We start from the raw sequence: 19,908 nt of genomic DNA, 5'->3' as shown, positions 1-19,908 counted from the left end.
CTGCGTGTCAAACGAAACGATATCGCTAGCCAGGACGCTGCAACGTCACGGATCGCTAGCGATATCGTTTCGTGTGAAGGTACCTTAAGGATAGCCCACAGATAGGGTGATAGACTATCTAGAAATAGACCATAGATAAGGTACCAGACTACCTGGGGATAAATCATAGTTAAAGGTGTTTTCTCATGAAAAAAAGTACATGCTGATTAATAGATCTTGGAATAAAAATGGTCCACAATCGGTTGTGTTACACAAATATTCCTGTGCTGAGATTACCTTATAAATGTGCCCCTGTTATGTGCTGTGTAATGGCCGTGTCTGACTGTACAGGAATATAGTCTGATCATACCACATCTTCTGAGCAGGAGAGGACGCAAAAGAGTCTACAGACATTACAGCATGGGATCGCAAAAGATTCATTTCACTGCCTTTTTTCAGCAATCTTTTACCTGAAAGAAGCAGCTGTGATCCCATGCGGCCCTATCTGTATAATCTCTTGATCCCCCATCCTGGGCAGGAGCTGTGGTATTATCACACCATGTGCCTGCACGGCTAGGCACAGCCGTTATACAGTACATTCAGGGGCCCATATATAAGATTATCTCAGTACAGGAACATCTTTTTTCAATATATCCAATTTCGGAAATTATTTTTATTCCATCCAAATCTTTATTAAAATTAACTTTGTTAGTGGGAAAACCCCTTTAACCACTTCACTCTGAAGCCAGTTTTCACCTTCCTGACCGGGCCAATTTTTACAATTCTGACTACTGTCACTTTATGAGGTCATAACTCTAGAACGCTTCAACGGATCCTGGTGATTCTGCGAATCTTTTCTCGTGACAAATTGTACTTTATGATAGTGGTAAAATTTTTTAGATATAACTTGCGTTTATTTGTTAAAAAAATGGAAATCTGTCAAAAATTTTGAAAATTTCGCAATTTTCAAAGTTTTAATTTTTATGCCCTTAAATCAGAGAGTCATATCACACAAAATAGTTAATAAATAACATTTCCCACATGTCTACTTTACATCAGCACAATTTTGGAAACATATTTTTTTTGCTAGGAAGTTATAAGGGTTACAAGTTGACCAGCGATTTCTCATTTTACAACAAAATTTGCAAAACCATTTTTTTAGGGACCACATCACATTTGAAGTGACTTTGAGGGGTCTATATGGCAAAAAATATCCCAAAATACACCATTCTAAAAACTGCACCCCCAAAACCACATTCAAGAAGTTTATTAACCCTTCAGGTGCTTCGCAGCAATTTTTGGAATGTGGAAGAAAAAAATAAACATTTTACTTTTCTTTCACAAAAATTTTCCTTTAGACTTATTTTTTTTTACTTTCACAAGGGTAACAGGAGAAAATGGACTATACATTTTGTTGTGCAATTTCTCCTCAGCATGCCAATATCCTATAAGTGGGGGAAATCTACTGTTTGGGCGCACGGCAGGGCTCAGAAGGGAAGGAGCAGCATTTTACTTTTTGAACGTAAAATTTGCTGGCATAATTAGCAGACGCCATGTCATGTTTGGAGAGCCCCAGATGTGCCTAAACATTGGAAACCCCCCACAAGTGACACCATTTTGGAAACTAGACCCCTTAGGGAACTTATCTAGATATGCATTGAGCACCTTGAACCCCCAGGTGCTTCACAGAAGTGTATAACATTAAACCGTGAAAATAAAAAAAATCACGTTTCCCAGATAAATATTTTTTAGCTCCAAATTTTGCATTTTCCTTATTTGTTGTGCAATTTCTCCTGAGTGTGCAGATACCCTATATGTGGGGGGAAACAACTGTTTGGGTGCACGGTAGGGCTTGGAAGGGAAGGAGCGCCATTTGACTTTTTGAATGTAAAATATGGTGAAATAATTAGCGGTTACCATGTCGTGTTTGCAGAGCCCCTGATGTGCCTAAAAAGTGGACACCCCCAACAAGTGACACTATTTTGGAAACTAAACCCCTTATGGAACCTATCTAGATGTGTATTGAGCACCTTGAACCCACAGGTGCTTCACAGAAGTTTATAACGTAGAGCCATGGAAATAAAAAAAATCAAATTTTTCCAAAATAAATATTTTTTAGCTCCATATTTTGCATTTTCATAAGGATAACAGGTGAAATTGCTCCATACAATTTGTACAATTTTCTCCTGAGTACACTGATACACCATATGTGGAGGAATATTACTGTTTGGGCGTAAGGCAGGGCTTGAAAGGGAAGGAGCGCCATTTGACTTTTTGAATGTAAAATTTACAGGAATAATTAGCGGATGCCATGTCACGTTTGGAGAGCCCCTGATGTGCCTAAACAGTGGAAACCCCCCATAAGTGACCCCATTTTGGAAATTATAACCCTTTGGGAAATTAATCTACAGATGTAGTGACAATTTTGACTCCATGGGTGTTTTCCAGAAACAGGCAGCAGTGGATGTTGCTGAGTGAAAATTGCAAACTGCCGTTGTAGTCACCTATACATTATGCTCAGCTCATGCTTCTGGAGACATGCACCCGTAAGTTAGGCGGACTCTCATCACTACAGAAGTGCCAAACGTGGGCGCTAAATGTGGTTTAGGCACACTGGGGCTCAGAAGGGAATTTTTTTTGTGGAGCGTGAAGCCATTTAGCTTTTCCAGAGCCTTTGTGCTACCAGTAATGTGGAAGCCCATATATTACTGTTAACAGATGACAGAACTGAGTGGGGACTTGCTATTTTGTGGATTTAGTTGAAGCTTTTATTGGGAACATTTTACATTACATTTATGATCACATTTATCTGGCACGCTACGCTGAGCACTTACTTTGGGGTTTCCATCTAAATCTCTGAGTGACGGGACAGATGAAACTCCCAAGGAATCTGTTCACTATAATGAGGCAGCAGATTTATTCTGGACTCCGACTGGCCTCTGTTCAGTGGCGTCCTTTTCAGAAGTGCACAAAACTGTGGTCGACGGCACTTTTATGCAATCCAAAAAAAGACGGACACCACTATATCACAGGTCCTATACTGTCCACAATGCCTCCATCTGCCTCATTATAAGAAATCTTCCAACGGGGTTCTGTCTGAATCACATATTTCAGAGATTTACACAGAAACCCCAATGTAAGCGCTCAGCACAGAGCACAGGATAAATGTGCGCCGAGGCTTACTGCGATGTTTGGGAGTCAAATTGGTTTTATTTTTTACGCCGTTCCTCATGCAGTATAAGTGATTAGGCGACTTTATTATTCGGGTCGGTGTGATTACAGCGATACCAGATTTATAGCGGGTTTTCATGTTTGGCTGCTGTCACACAATAAAATACGCTTTTTATTGTGAAAACTAGTTTTTGCATCACCATATTTTGAGAGCTATAATTTTTTAATATTTCTGCCAACAGAGTCATGTTATGGCTCATTTTTTTGCGGGGCAAGCTGATGTTTTTATTGGTACCATTTTCGGCACATGAGATTTTTTGATCGCTTTCTATTCCGATTTTTAGGAGAGAGAATGAACAAAAACCAGAAATTCAGGAATTGCTTTTTGTTTTTTTTTATACCGTTCAGTGTGTGGTAAAATTGATAAGGTTGCTTTATTCTTCGGGTCAGTATGATTACAGCAATATCTCATTTGTATAATTTTTTTGTATGTTTTGGCGCTTTTACACAATAAAAACTATTTTATAGAAAAAATTATTATCTTTGCATTGCTTTATTCTGAGAGCTATAACTTTTTTTATTTTTCTGCTGATGGAGCTGTATGGTGGCTTGTTTTTTGCGTGAGAAGATGACGTTTTCAGCGGTACCATTTTTATTTACATCCGTCTTTTTTATTGAGTTTTATTGCACTTTTTGTTTGGCGGTATGATGATAAAGTATTGTTTTTTGCCTTGTGTTTCATTTATTTTTTTACAGTGTTCACTGAAGGGGTTAACTAGTGGGACAGTTTTATAGAGCAGGTCATTTCAGATGCAGCGATACCAAATATGTGTACTTTTATTTACATAAATAAATGTATTTATTGGAAAAATATATATTTTTTATTTCTTTATTTTTTACATTGTCCCAGGATGGGACATCACTATATAATGTTAGATTACTAATCTGACACTCTGCACAGTGAGGTGTCAGATCAGGATCTTACAGGCAGGGAGGGAGGCATGTCTGCTGAGAGCAGGCACTCACAAGCCACCTCCCTGCGGGACTCGGAAGGACTCTGCGGCCATCTTGGTGTCGGGGGTCTCCATGGAGACCATCAGGACATCGCTATCGCGATGTTCTGATGGGAGCGCGCAGGGAGCCCCCTCCCTGAGTGATGTTTCTCCATGCCGCTGTCACTACTGACAGCGGCATCAGAGGGGTTAAATGCCCACGATTGGTGATAGCACCAATTGTGGGCATTGCTGTGGGGTGTCAGCTGTCACATACAGCTGACAGCTGCACCCGATCGCCACGCCACTCAGCGTGAGGCTGCGCGATCGGTGCGCCATAATAGTAGTATGTTGGAATAGATAATAGATTAGGTTGTGGACTATATATACACTGTGTTCCAAATTATTATGCAAATAATAATTCCTCATATTTTCTCTAAATTACCTATCTGAATTGCAGTCATTGTCATTTTCCAGTCATCTACTATTCTAGTATAATTGCAATGTTTTGGAACAAACTGACTATGAAAACAGTATCTTTTTAAAAAAAATAAACACTCAAAATGCATGATCCAAATTATTATGCACAGCGGAGTTTTCAACCTTTTTTATTTTATTTTGAACAAAAAAATGGTCAGTTGTGAAGTTATAAGCATTATCAGCTTGTTACAAAATTAAATCAAACAGTTTTCAAGTGAAAACTTTATTCTAGGTGATGTTACATTTGCACATAGGACCCCTTGTTAGAAAGAAGCTTCTGAACTCTCTCGTCCATTGAATATGTCAGTTTTTGGATGGTTTCTGCTTCAATTGTTTTGCATGTGGACAGAATACCCTCCCAGAGCTGTTGCTTAGATGTGAACTGCCTCCCGCCATCATAGACACTCCTTTTGATGATGCTCCAGAGGTTCTCAATGGGGTTGAAGTCAGGGGAAGATGGTTGCCACACCATAAGTTTGTCCTCTTTTATGCCCATAGCAGCCAGAGATGCAGATGTGTTTTTTGCAGCATGAGACGGTGCATTATCAGGCATGAAAATGATCTTGCTGCGGAAAGAACGGTTCTTCCTCTTGAACCATGGCAGGAAGTGTTGTTTTAGAAACTCCATATAGATTGTGGAGTTCATCTTTATCCCTTCAGGGATCATAAAGGGGCCGACAATCTCTCTCCCCATGATTCCAGCCCAAAACATTATTCCACCTCCTCCTTGTTGGCGCCTTAGCCGTGTTTTCATGGGGTGTCCATCAACCAGCCATCCTCCACTCCATCCATCTGGACCATCGAGCGTTGCACGGCACTCATCGGTGAACAAAACAGTTTGGAAGTCAGTCTTCATGTATCGTTTGGCCCACTGGAGCCATTTCTGCTTGTGTGCAGTGGATAGAGGTGGTCGACAGGATGGCTTACGCACAGCTGCAAACCTCTGAAGGACCCTGCATCTTGTTGTTCTGAGGACGTTGGAGGCACCAACAGCTTCAAAAACTTGTCTGCTGCTATGACAAGGCATTTTTGCAGCTGTTCTTTTAACCTTACACAATTGCCTGTTGGAAAGAGTCCTCAATTTTTCCTTATCAGCACGCACACGTGTGTGCTGGGAATCAGCTACATACTTCTTCATTGTGCGATGATCACGATGAAGTGTCTTGGCAATGTTGATTGTAGTCATGCCTTGACCTAAATACTCTACAATTTGTTGCTTCTCAGCAGCCGACACATCCTTTTTCTTTCCCATTTTGGCAAAAAATGTAGGCTGCTTAATAATGCGGAACAGCCTTCTTAAGTAGTCTTGCCTTTATTTGGACCCACCTGTCAAACTAATTTGCACAGGTGTCTGCAATTGCTTTCAGTGATATAAAGAGCCCTGACACACATCACCAACAATGAGTTTAAATGACAAACAGAAAAATTCTAACCTTATCACTCCTAAACTCTTTGTGCAGAATAATTTGGAACACAGTGTAAATAGTCTATAAAGTCATTGACATCCTAGGGATAGGCTATAGATAAGGGGATGGACTAACTATAGATAGGCTATAGATAAAGTGGTAGACTTCTTAAAGTACCTTCACACTAAGCGACTTTACAACGATAACGATAGCGCTCCATGACGTTGCAGCGTTCTGGATAGCGATATCGTTGTGTTTGACACGCAGCAGCGATCAGGATCCTGCTGTGAGATCGCTGGTCGTTGCTGAAAGTCCAGAACTTTATTCTGTCGCTGGATCTCCCGCTGACATCGCTGAATCGGTGTGTGTGACACCGATCCAGCGATGTCTTCACTGGTAACCAGGGTAAACATCGGGTTACTAAGTGCAGGGCCGCGCTTAGTAACCCGATGTTTACCCTGGTTACCATTGTAAATGTAAAAAAACAAAACACATACTCACATTCCGGTGCCCGGCGTCCGCTTCCCTGCACTCCTCCTGCATCCTGTGTAAGTGCCGGCCGTAAAGCAGAGCGGTGACATCACAGCTGTGCTCTGTGGGAGATGCCGGAGATGTTCGGCGCTGACACAGGATGCAGGAGGAGTGCAGGGAAGCGGACGCCGGGCACCGGAATGTGAGTATGTGTTTTTTTTTTTTACTTTTACAATGGTAACCAGGGTAAACATCGGGTTACTAAGCGCGGCCCTGCGCTTAGTAACCCGATGTTTACCCTGGTTACCCGGGGACTTCAGCATCGTTGGTCGCTGGAGAGCTGTCTGTGTGACAGCTCTCCAGCGACCACACAGCGACGAAACAGCGACGCTGCAGCGATCGGCATCGTCTGTATCGCTGCAGCGTCGCTTAGTGTGAAGGTACCTTTAGGGATAGGCTATAGATTTCCTAGGGATAAGCTATAGATAACGTGGTAGGCTTTCTAGGGATAGGCTGTAGATAAGATGGTAGACTTCTTAGGGATAGGCTATAGATTAGGTGGTGGACTTCCTAGGGATAGGCTTAAGGTACCTTCACACTAAACGACTTTGCAACGATAACGATAGCGATCCGTGACGTTGCAGCGTCCTGGATAGCGATATCGTTGTGTTTGACACGCAGCAGCGATCAGGATCCTGCTGTGATATCGCTGGTCGTTGCTGAAAGTCCAGAACTTTATTTGGTCGTCAGATCGGCGTGTATCGTTGTGTTTGACAGCAAAAGCAACGATGCCAGCAATGTTTTACAATGGTAACCAGGGTAAATATCGGGTTACTAAGCACAGGGCCGCGCTTAGTAACCCGATATTTACCCTGGTTACCATTGAAAAAGTAAAAAAAAAAACAGTACATACTCACCCTCTGATGTCTGTCACTTCCCCCGGCGTCCGCGGTGCTGCTCAGAGCTTCCCGCACTGACTGTGAGTGCCGGCCGGAAAGTAAAAGCAGAGCGGTGACGTCACCGCTGCGCTCTGCTTTTACTTTACGGCCGGCACTCACAGTCAGTGCGGGAAGCAGACGGCGAGGGACGTGACACCAGAATGTGAGTATGTACTGGTTTTTTTTTTTTTTACATTTACGATGGTAACCAGGGTAAACATCGGGTTACTAAGCGTGGCCCTGCGCTTAGTAACCCGATGTTTACCCTGGTTACCCGGGGACTTCGGCATCGTTGGTCGCTGGAGAGCGGTCTGTGTGACAGCTCCCCAGCGACCACACAACGACTTACCAACGATCACGGCCAGGTTGTATCACTGGTCGTGATCGTTGGTAAATCGTTTAGTGTGAAGGTACCTTTAGGCTATACAAAGATAAGGTGGTAGACTTCCTAGGGATAAGCTATAGATTAGGTGGTAGGCTTCCTAGGGATAGGATGTAGATAAGGTGGTAGACTTCCTAGGGATAGGCTATAGATAAGGTGGTGGACTTCCTAGGGATAGGCTATAGATAAGATGGTAGACTACCTAGCGTTAGGCTATAGATAAGGTGGTGGACTTCCTAGGGATAGGATATAGATAAGGTGGTAGACTTCCTAGGGATAGGCTATGGATAAGGTGGTGGACTTCCTAGGGATAGGCTATAGATAAGATGGTAGACAACCCAGCATTAGGCTATAGATAAGATGGTAGACTACCTAGCGTTAGGCTAAAGATAACATGGTAGACTTCCTAGGGATAGGTTACAGATAAGGTAGCGGAATACCTAGGATTTTCTACTTAGTCATCCATTTACTTTATGAAGGTTATCGCTGGTGTACATTGATGAGTGGTCATGTAGAACATACTGATCAATGTGGATGTTATGCTGATGATCTGACCCATATAACCTTTTTTTTGCTGTTGTATCTTCACCAGTGTAATCCTCTCTTACAGATCACTGATTATGTCCTTGATTTCGCTTTTCTTACAGGATGGTGAGGTCATCGGCATAAACACACTGAAAGTGACGGCGGGTATATCATTTGCTATTCCATCTGACAGAATAAGGCAATTCCTGGCAGAATCACATGACCGTCAGCTAAAAGGTAAGACTTTAGTTTGCTAAGAATGAATAGTATTATAATACATACACTACACCAAACAGAATCTGACCATTAGAAGTAGTCATTTTTCAATCTTATTAAATACTACACATAGAAAACCACAACTCTCAACATGACCTGACTACTGGACCATAATACAATTCTGTTACAACCCATACCTAGCACATGTGCAGTACATGATAACTCTGAGGCTTGAGTGAGATACTGCACAATCTGTAGGTCACGTAGTCCTGATATCCAGAATCCAAATTAGTGATATTAATCCATATTCACTTTCTACAGGAAAGGCCATATCAAGAAAGAAATACATGGGGGTGAGGATGTTACAGCTGTCTTCGAGGTACAGTTTTCTTTTTGAATCATGTGTCCTTCATAATGCTAAAATACATTGTAAAGTGTATTTCTAAATGCTATGTAGACCATGCTAAATGCTATGCAGACTATGTAGAAATTATTTTACATAGGTTAGTGGTTACCTTTAGTTTATAAAATGGCACTAAGTTACAGTATGCAATCTTCTTTCAGTTTTAACCATTAGTTGTAGCCTAATTCAGGCTTCAGATTATACTCTCGTGGGAGTGTCTCTTACACTAATATAGGCTGGATGTGATATCTGTATATCCGTGCTCCAGTCTTCATTAGCTCATATATTAACACAGCTTCTATCCTGCACTTATTTCTTCTCCATTTGCTTTCCTCTTTGTCTAGAAAGCCTATTCCTTCTTTCAGTTTTGACGATCAGTTGCAGCCTGATACAGGCTTTAGACTATTCTCTACTGAGTGTCTCTTCCAGTAATATATGCTGGATGTCATCTCTCTATGTCTGTGCTGCTGTCTTCATTAGCTCAGCCTCTATTCCACACTTATTTCTTCTCCATGTGCTTTCCTCTTTGTCTAGAAGGCCCATTCCTTCTTTCAGCGTTGACCACCAGTTGTACCCTCATCCAGGCTTCAGTTTATGATCTTGTGTGTCTCATCCACTAATATAGGCGGTCTCATACGTGATCTTTGCTACTGTTTTTATTAGCTCATATATTAACACAGCTTCTATCCTGCACTTATTTCCTCTCCATGTGCTTTCCTCTTTGTCTAGAAAGTCATTCCTTCTTTCAGTTTTGACCACCAGTTGTGGACTGATCCAGGCTTCATATTATGCTCTGGTTGGAGTGTATCTTCCACTAATATAGGCTGGATGTGATCTCTGTGCTGTTGTTTTCATTAGCTCATATTAACACAGCTTCTATCCTGCACTTGTTTCTTCTCCATGTGCTTTCCTCTTTGTCCAGAAAGCCCATTCCTTTTTTCAGTTTTGACCATCAGTTGCAGCTTTAGATTATTCTCCACTGGGAGTGTCTCTTCCAGTAATATAGGCTGGATGTGATCTCCATATATCTATGCTGCGGTCTTCATTAGCTCATATATTAGCACAGCTTCTACCCTGCACTTATTTCTTCTACACATGCTTTCCTCTTTGTCTATAACCTGTTGTGTCTGCTCTCCTGTCTACAGCAGAGCTATGTACAACCTACTTCCATCCCTCTTGCCATCTCTAACACTAAAAGATGGAAGCGGGAAAGCAAAGATAGACATCAAACAAGGAGCAGGAGTTCTTAAGGATTTGAAACATTTCAGTCAAGTACTTAGCTAGATAAAGGACTTACAAACACTCTGCAGTAGAAAAATGGTTGAATATTTTTTAAGGAAAGCTATTTAGTAATTTGCCTAAACAAATTCTGTTCCAAGATAGGTAATAAATGTATGATTGTTGGAGGTCTGACCACTGGGACCACCACAAATCACGAGAATGGTCCCATGCTCTCCAAGTAAATGAAGTAGGGCGCAGTGTGGTCCACTCACATTACTGAATCTGATGGATCCTTGATCGTGCATGTATACTACTGCTATATTCACAAGGGAGGCACAGGACACTAATTCATATTATCAGTGGAGGGCCAAGCCTATAAACCCCACCGATCATACATTTTTTTTTCTCCTAACAATAAATGTTTTTCATGAAAGAACACTTTTGGCCGACATACATGGGCAATCCCCACGTTTTGTGGATGTCTAAGAGCCGCGAGACAAGGGGACTCGAACATGTCACTTCACTCGAGCATCCTAGACAAATTCGAGTAGCGATCACTTGCACTCATCACTGCTTATAAACCAAAAACATCAAGAAGCTTATTTCATAACTTATGAAGGTCAATGATTCCACCAATAGAAAATTGAAGCATAATACTCTATATTTTACAGTCTTATCCGTGAACTCAAGATGAGGGATAACGATTTCCCGGATGTCAACGCTGGAGTTTACGTGTTTGAGGTCATTCCGGGAACTGCAGCTGCAAGGTAACAAACCAATGACTACATATGTCAATTGTCTGGTCAGATATTTCTCCTGCCACATTCACAGTTATGTAGGGACAGACAGAGACCACCAAAGCATTTTGGTTCATCAAGAGAGGTCCCGAAACGAGGATCTCTCTTCTCTATGATGTTCATATTAACTGAAAATGTTGTTTTTTTTTCTTATCACCCCAATATTACAACTCATGTCATTTTCACTTTTGGTCAATATGCCTAATAGGTGGACACCGGCAACTACGTAGTGTTTATTTCTTAAGAATCAGGTCATTATCGTCACAGACGGGATTAAAACTAAATAAATATATATACATACATATATATATATACAGTGCCTACAAGTAGTATTCAACCCCCTGCAGATTTAGCAGGTTTACACATTTGGAATTAACTTGGCATTGTGACATTTGGACTGTAGATCAGCCTGGAAGTGTGAAATGCACTGCAGCAAAAAATAATGTTATTTCTTTGTTTATTCTTTTTTTAAATTGTGAAAAGTATTTTCAGAGGGTCATTTATTATTCAACCCCTCAACCCCCCAGAATTCTGTTTGGTTCCCCTAAAGTATTAAGAAGTAGTTCAGGCACAAAGAACAATGAGCTTCACATGTTTGGATTAATTATCTCTTTTTCCAGCCTTTTCTGACTATTTAAGACCCTCCCCAAACTTGTGAACAGCACTCATACATGGTCAACATGGGAAAGACAAAGGAGCATTCCAAGGCCATCAGAGACAAGATCGTGGAGGGTCACAAGGCTGGCAAGGGGTACAAAACCCTTTCCAAGGAGTTGGGCCTACCTGTCTCCACTGTTGGGAGCATCATCCGGAAGTGGAAGGCTTATGGAACTACTGTTAGCCTTCCACGGCCTGGACAGCCTTTGAAAGTTTCCTCCCGTGCCGAGGCCAGGCTTGTCCGAAGAGTCAAGGCTAACCCAAGGACAACAAGGAAGGAGCTCCGGGAAGATCTCATGGCAGTGGGGACATTGGTTTCAGTCAATACCATAAGTAACGTACTCCACCGCAATGGTCTCCGTTCCAGACGAGCCCGTAAGGTACCTTTACTTTCAAAGCGTCATGTCAAGGCTCGTCTACAGTTTGCTCATGATCACTTGGAGGACTCTGAGACTGACTGGTTCAAGGTTCTCTGGTCTGATGAGACCAAGATCTAGATCTTTGGTGCCAACCACACACGTGACGTTTGGAGACTGGATGGCACTGCATACGACCCCAAGAATACCATCCCTACAGTCAAGCATGGTGGTGGCAGCATCATGCTGTGGGGCTGTTTCTCAGCCAAGGGGCCTGGCCATCTGGTCCGCATCCATGGGAAGATGGATAGCACGGCCTACCTGGAGATTTTGGCCAAGAACCTCCGCTCCTCCATCAAGGATCTTAAGATGGGTCGTCATTTCATCTTCCAACAAGACAACGACCCAAAGCACACAGCCAAGAAAACCAAGGCCTGGTTCAAGAGGCAAAAAATCAAGGTGTTGCAGTGGCCTAGTCAATCTCCTGACCTTAACCCAATTGAAAACTTGTGGAAGGAGCTCAAGATTAAAGTCCACATGAGACACCCAAAGAACCTAGATAACTTGGAGAAGATCTGCATGGAGGAGTGGGCCAAGATAACTCCAGAGACCTGTGCCGGCCTGATCAGGTCTTATAAAAGACGATTATTAGCTGTAATTGCAAACAAAGGTTATTCCACAAAATATTAAACCTAGGGGTTGAATAATAATTGACCCACACTTTTATGTTTAAAATTTATAAAAATTTAACTGAGCAACAAAACTTTTTGGTTTGTAAGATTTATGCATCTGTTAATAAATCCTGCTCTTGTTTGAAGTTTGAAGGCTCTAACTTATTTGCATCTTATTAAACCTGCTAAATCTGCAGGGGGTTGAATACTACTTGTAGGCACTGTATATATATATATATATATACACACACAGTGCTCAGAATAAATGAGTGCACCCCCTTTAAAAAGTAAGACTTTAATCAATATTTCATTAAACAAGAACTATTTCCAGTGTTTTGAGAAGACTGAGTTTCATAGAACATTTTCGTAACCCATAATATAAAAGTGAGGGTAGTAATATAACTTTCATTATAAAATCTTGTTTTACTCACATTGGTTGGTGTAAAAATGAGCACAACCCCACATCAAACACTACTACATCTAGTATTTTGTATAACCGCCATGATTTTTAAAGGGCTGCACCAAGTCGTCTAGGCATGGAATGACCAAGACGGTGACATATTGCAACATCTATGTTTGCCCATTTTTCATGAATGACCTCTTTAAGAACATGGATCCTGGATGGAGACTGATGACAACCTGTCTCGTCAGAATTCCCCATAGGTGTTCAGATCTGGAGACACTTGGCCAATGAACGACTTTCAACCTGTTCTTCGTCAGAAATACAACAGTGGCCTTACGCATGTTTTGAATCACTGTCATGTTGGAAAAGTGCACATCGGCCAAGGACACGGAGTGATGGCAGCATCTTGTCTTTCTCTATAGAGCAATACATCTGTGAACTCATGATACCATTAATGAAATCTATCTTCCAAACACCAGCAGCTCATGCAGCACCGCATAAGGTTACTGCCACCAACATGGGTCACTGTAGGAACCATGCATTTTTCGTTGCCCTCGCGTCGTCCACAGAGGAAGCTTCTCCTAAAGTCAATGTACAAGAAAGCCACCTGGAATTTGCCAGGGCCCATGCTGAAAAATATGACGAATATTGTGACTCTATACTCTGACATGATGAGACCAAGATGAATGTTTTTGGAACTGATGGCTTCAGATCTGTATGGTATAGCAAAGGTGAAGAGTACAAAGTAAAAAGTTATATTATTAACCTTACGTTCATGTTAAGCGTTAAACACATGTCAATTTAAAAGTTTTTTTGGTAGATTTTTTTCTATGCTAGGCCTTTTGCACCAAGTAGATATATTCTAATCTGTTTATTATCACTGTCCTTCACAGTGCTGGCATGAAGGATCATGACGTCATCATCAGCATTAATGGAAGAACGGTGAGCACTACAGAAGATGTTAGTGAAGCCGTGAAGGTTAGCGAGACCCTATCCATCGTGGTACGACGAGGCAATGAAGACATCATTCTCAATGTAGTGCCGGAGGAGATGGGCTAGAGCCACACATGACATGATCTGAAGTTCAGATGTCCCAACCCAACTTTAAGATCTCCTCACGTGCCTTGTGGACGGAAGTTAACACTTGGATATCATCAGTTGGCTCCAGTCTTGACCTCTCATTTTATGCCACTGTAGTCTTTCCAAGAATGCTCTATTCACACACAGGTTGTGGGAGAGGATTATCATCCCATAGGCACCAATATTACACTATTATATATGAACCTGAACCAAAATGGATATATGTATTGCGCTTTTGTTCAATCTCATATTCAACGAGGATTAATGAAATGGAAATCCCTCAACATAGCCCATCAGAGGACTGACGATCAAAGCAGACAAATGAAGAAAGCAAAATGTTGGCCATATGTGTTTATACATTAAAGACTTTGAGGGCAATATTTTAATCCTTTACAAACTCTGCTTGAAGGGGTTGTCCACACAGTTAACAGTTCCTTCTGGTTTCAAGGGGCCTCCGAAAATGAGCTGATCACAGGGTGTCCCACAACTGCAAAGAACCTAACAGCAAGTAATCAATTCCCAGCAGAGCCAAACGAGGGCAAATTACACAGTGACCATCAATATGAATGGACTGTTCTTGAAATAACAGATCAGAGTCCTCCACAGAGAGAGGCGCTTTTTGTAGCTGCTCATCACTTTAACCAATTCCCAACGACCCATAAGTTTTGTTTTTCCTTCACAATTCATCACATCTATCCACTAGTCTCTATGTGGTATTCATTGTTGCTGACCTGCAATACCAGACATAACCCACGGACAGGTGTGGCACCATTTTTAGAAAAAAGCAGCCATGTTTTGTTTTAATCCCGTACTCTTTAATCTCCATATAGCTTAATAGAATTTTCGAAAATGGATTTGCTATCCCGAATAACCTCTTTAACTACATTGTATTATATAATTTTATTAGCTGCGTAAAATAGCTCATAACCACTCAACAATCCCAGATTTGGGAAAGTCCTGTTCTGAAAAAGGCAAGGTTAATTTCACTGAAAAGTGGGTGTTCCCATTTACGGTCGTTTATCAACATGATCAAGATCCTCGGGGGCGGGACTTAAAGCCTCTTATTCACCAGACAAGATGTTAATTATATTCTTGCCAAACAGAAATTAACCTGCATTATTCTTTACAGAATATAGAATAACTGAATTACGGGAAGGAACGTGTCAGCCATGCACATAATAATGGTCTACGCAAAGTTGCACCTCATAAATTCACCCAGTTCCATATACACACACACTGACAGTACGTGAAAAATAATAAGATTTCCTTTGAGTTATAGCACATACAGTATCTCTATGCACCGGACAATAAAACAATCCTGTCAGTTTCATATTTCACCTAATGCTTTAGCATGCTTTCCTACATAGAAAAATGTCAGCATGCTTCAACTCATCCCCTCATTCCACGATCCGCAGCAAGGTTTCATAGGTAATATTTCACAATAGACATTTAATCAGTACTCTGTATCTATGTAATTTATTGTTAAATATTTACACACACATATTTATATATATACATACACACTACTCACAAAAAGTTAGGGAAATTTGGCTTTCTAGGGAAAATGTAAAAAGTTCCCGCTACAGTGATATTTATCATGAAAGTAAGGCATTTAAGTAGAAACAGCAATGGTGGTTTCCTCAACTCAAACAATTTATTGAAACAAAAGTCAACAACGGTGGTGGTTATACCCCCAACAAAAAATGTCTGTGTCTCAAAAACTTGTCATTTGGCCTTCAGCATCAATTACAGCTTGGCAACGACGTCTCATGCTGTTCACAAGTCGAGTTATTGTCTGCTGAGGCATGGCATGGCATCCCATTCTTCTTGAAGGGCGGCGCTCAGGTCATTGAGGTTCTGGGGAACAGAGTTACGAGCCTCTACAGCTGATCACATAGGTTTTCTATAGGATTCAGGTCTGAGGAAAGTGCAGGGCACTCCATGTGAAGTCCCCCAGTCTCCAGCAGCTGTTCCCTAATGATGCGACCATGATGAGTTGGAGCATTGTCGTCCATGAAGATGAAATTAGGCCTGGCTTGTTCGTGCAGAGGCAAACTGACTGGATTAATGATGTTATTCAAGTAGTAGGGTCTCGTTACTATACCATTTACAAAGTGTATGGCAGTTCTGTATTAACCCAACACACCTGCCCATACTGTAACACCATCACCAAAGGCTCGTTTGGTGCCAACAGTGCCTCATGCATAGTGCTGTCCTTGGCATCTCCAACATTGTTGGCAGCCATCATTTCTGCTCAGTGTAAATCAACTTTCTTCAGTAAACAGCACTGGGGCCCACTCGTCCCTCATAGATGCTCTGTAGCCCAAGCAATACAATGACATCTGTGCCTGGTGGTGTAGTCAGGTGCTCTTCCAGGTTGTCTAGCTTATGTAAACGGTTTTGAATGGTCTGACATAACACTTGGATGCCTCTCACCTCCATTAAATGTTGAGTTGTGTGACATTCATCATCCAGTTTCGAAGGGCACTGTTGACAATGAAGCGGTCATCAGTGTGGGATGTGGCCAAAGGACATCCACTTCTCTGACTTTCTGTGACTCTTCCAGTCTCTTTGTATCTCTGTTGCAATCTGCTGATGACGCTCTAAGCTCCGTGACCATTTCCATCTGAGGACATCCTGCTTGAAGCCTCACCATCGTGAGGTACTGTTCATCAAATGTTAAGTGTTGTCTTAGTCTTATGATGTCAAAAAGTAAACAGCATGATGAGGACTGTTTAATACCAATTGTAATTGAACCCCAAAATTTATCGGGCGATTCGTGGATCCAACACCTATTGTGAATTTTGTCATTAAGCTCCACGTTAGAGAATAGCAAGTTTGGCAAAAAGTAATAAAACCTTGAACGGTTGGACATGTGCATTCAAAGTTTAGAGACGTCACATTAAATTCAGCTGAAAAGGTTCGAGGGCATTTTAAGTTCATCCTGAAATTTCACCCGAAAGTCAAATATCCCTAACTTTTTATGAGGAATGTGTCTATCTATCTAGCTATCTATATATAGCATGAGGTCACTGCTAGTATATATTGCATGTCACAAAATAAATATAATAAGCTGAAGTCATCAGGAAACAACCGGCTAAATGGTAAGCCTTGGTATCTGCAATGCTAATTATTATTATATACGAGAAAGAAAAATGGTAGAGATAAGCAACATACAATTTAAAGGGTATTTTTTTTAGCCATCATACATTTGACAGATTAAGTCTCCACTTTGTATAGAGATCTAGGGTTCCCTTGGAAGTGCCCAATCCTCTACTGTGCCTTCAGTTTCATGAGGGGCATTCGGGTTTAATTGAAGTCCATAAGTACAGAAGTATTGGAAAATATCTAATTTGATCTGTAGAGGATTGTACTCACTTCGGCTGCAGTTGAGGTAGGCACAGGAAGCGGTATTGGTGAAATGTCCAGGCAGGTTTATTTAAAACTTCATAAACTGCTCAGTCTTTTCCAGCACAAGGTGAAAACACAAAGTAAAAAGCCCATACAATATAGCAAGTCCGCCCGCTCAGGATAGTGTCCGGTTCTTTAGGCCTTAGCACAGACCAACACACAGGAGACCCACACATCTCCAGATCCAGACACCGAATGAGACACTTTGTCTTCATTTTATCTGCCAAACCAAGTCCATGGGGGGGGGGAATATGTGAGCCGTCACTCCCACCCATCTCTTATGACTGTTCTTAAAACTGGAATGGTCTAACAACTCTCTTAGCACTATATGTGCTGGAGCATACTTCCGGGCTCACATCAACGCAGCTAATAACCGCAATGACACACATCTCCCCTCAAGGACCCGTCCGGAGGCCATCCTCCAGAGCCTAGAGCACAGCATATGACCCCCCTACAGGCCTGGATTTGGGGAATTCATAGTCTATAGCAGTGTTCCCCAACTCCAGTCCTCAAGAGCCACCAACAGGTCATGTTTTCAAAATTTCCTTACTATTGCCTCACCTTCACAGGCAATAATTTCATCACATCTGTAATACTAAGGAAATCCTGAAAACATGACCTCTTGGTGGCTCTTGAGGACTGGAGTTGGGGAACACTGCTCTATAGTCTCATACAACACTGTTTTCCACACAACTGGTCTTGTAAGTAATGACAACCTGCTTATTATGTGACATAAGTATGAACGCCACTTATAGTCTGGTTACGTTGGGTCAATGATTGGCTGCTATATGACGTCATCATCTCTAATGACAAGTGGTATGACAAGCAGTGGAAGTCTATTTTTCAATTTTATTTTTTTTGTTTAATTCCTAATATCCAGTACAGCATTAGGGTTTTCCAAGATCCACGCAGAACCTCTTTAAGAACAGTGATGTATTTGATCAGTAAACGAATTTCCATGATCTCTCCTTTGGGTACCAACAGGATAGTAAATTTAAAATAAAGACATCAAAATGGATATGAAATGTAGACATTCAGCTTTCCTTCACAAAGGGTTTGACGCAAATCTTGTTTTAAGAGTCCAGAAATGTATCCGCTTTATTTCCATAGCCCACTCCATATTCACAGGCCCAAAAGTAAGTGGACAAACTAATATGATTATAAAAATAAATTACCGCTATAAATACTTTAGTCAGTGACTGCCTGAAGTCGGGAACATATGGACATCACCAAGTACTAAGTTTCATCCCCTGAGATACTTTACCAGACATCTTCAGGTGCTGCTTGTTGGTGGGTCTTTCTCCCTTCAGTTTTGTTGAAGGTAGAAAAATATTAGAAATTGAGAAGTCATCAGTGGTTGATACCGTACAATGTCTAAGTGAGAAGATGGTAACAAATTTCAAGCTTTCAATACTAATATGCCGGATGAAGAGACCAGAGTAGTCTCGAAAGCTATTACCATCTTTTCAGTTAGCCATTAAAAGGCATCAACCACTGAGGACTCTCAATTTTTAATAGTTTTCTATCTACTGGCTAACACGATACCAACATATTTTTCCTGTTGAATTAAGGTCTCATTTTTCAATCCTACTAATTATAGTCCCTTGGGCTGTTTACAATTCCATACATTTTTAAGGATCGGAGACATGTTGGAATTTGATCCGAATCTAGGATCAAACTCTCTAATGCATATCTATGTGTCCATTACAAAAAGAAAAAAATCGAAAACTTCGTGCCATCCTTGTAGGATCCTGGAATCCATGTGTTGTCCATTTTTCGCTCACTGTTTTAAAAGGAGAAGTCTGAGAAATCTCTATCACTTTGTATTTTTGCATGCGGAAAAAATGATTAATTAATGGTAAAAATTGATACACTGACAAAAATCTAATCCAAAATACTGTTAAATATTGATAATTTTTTTGCGTCCAAGAAATATTACTGACGTCTAAATGAGCTCTTAAGTGTAGACCATAACAATTAGCTGATTGCATATGTGGACAACAACCACCCCATATAGTCTCACCCTAAGTGAAAAGCTCAGGTGACTTAGCCACTGGAACATATTCATGACTTCACCTTAACAAGCTGTTGTGGTACTATGAAACTGTAAATTTTCCTGAATCTGAGCCCAATATATAGCGCTAATGATCCTGTTACTTCTATCCATGGTGAAATCATCAGTAAACACCAGTGACCAAATCTATTGCCGCCATACATGCCCATGCTACAACATTGCCACACCATATGATGTGGCCGCCTAGGATCACGAGCTATGCCATCCTCTTCTCCGCCCATTAATTTGGTAGAAGTTACTCTTGGTTTCATCTATCCTTACAATTTTGTTCCATC

General features: G+C 41.2%; 1 protein-coding gene across 1 annotated transcript in view; it reads left to right on the top strand.

Annotated features, from left to right (window-relative positions):
* Window positions 1-19,908, top strand: part of HTRA4 (HtrA serine peptidase 4) — a 64,456-nt gene extending 44,548 nt beyond the window's left edge. Inside the window, exons 6-9 of the mRNA XM_077262263.1 lie at window positions 8,467-8,581; window positions 8,882-8,939; window positions 10,856-10,951; window positions 13,962-19,908. Of these exons, the coding sequence (XP_077118378.1) occupies window positions 8,467-8,581; window positions 8,882-8,939; window positions 10,856-10,951; window positions 13,962-14,127 (435 nt within the window). The 3' untranslated portion in view covers window positions 14,128-19,908. The remainder of the gene's footprint in view (window positions 1-8,466; window positions 8,582-8,881; window positions 8,940-10,855; window positions 10,952-13,961) is intronic.

Source organism: Ranitomeya variabilis, chromosome 5 (assembly GCF_051348905.1).
Source record: "Ranitomeya variabilis isolate aRanVar5 chromosome 5, aRanVar5.hap1, whole genome shotgun sequence".
Classification (NCBI taxonomy): domain Eukaryota; kingdom Metazoa; phylum Chordata; class Amphibia; order Anura; family Dendrobatidae; genus Ranitomeya; species Ranitomeya variabilis.
This window is presented reverse-complemented; position numbering and strand designations above follow the sequence as displayed.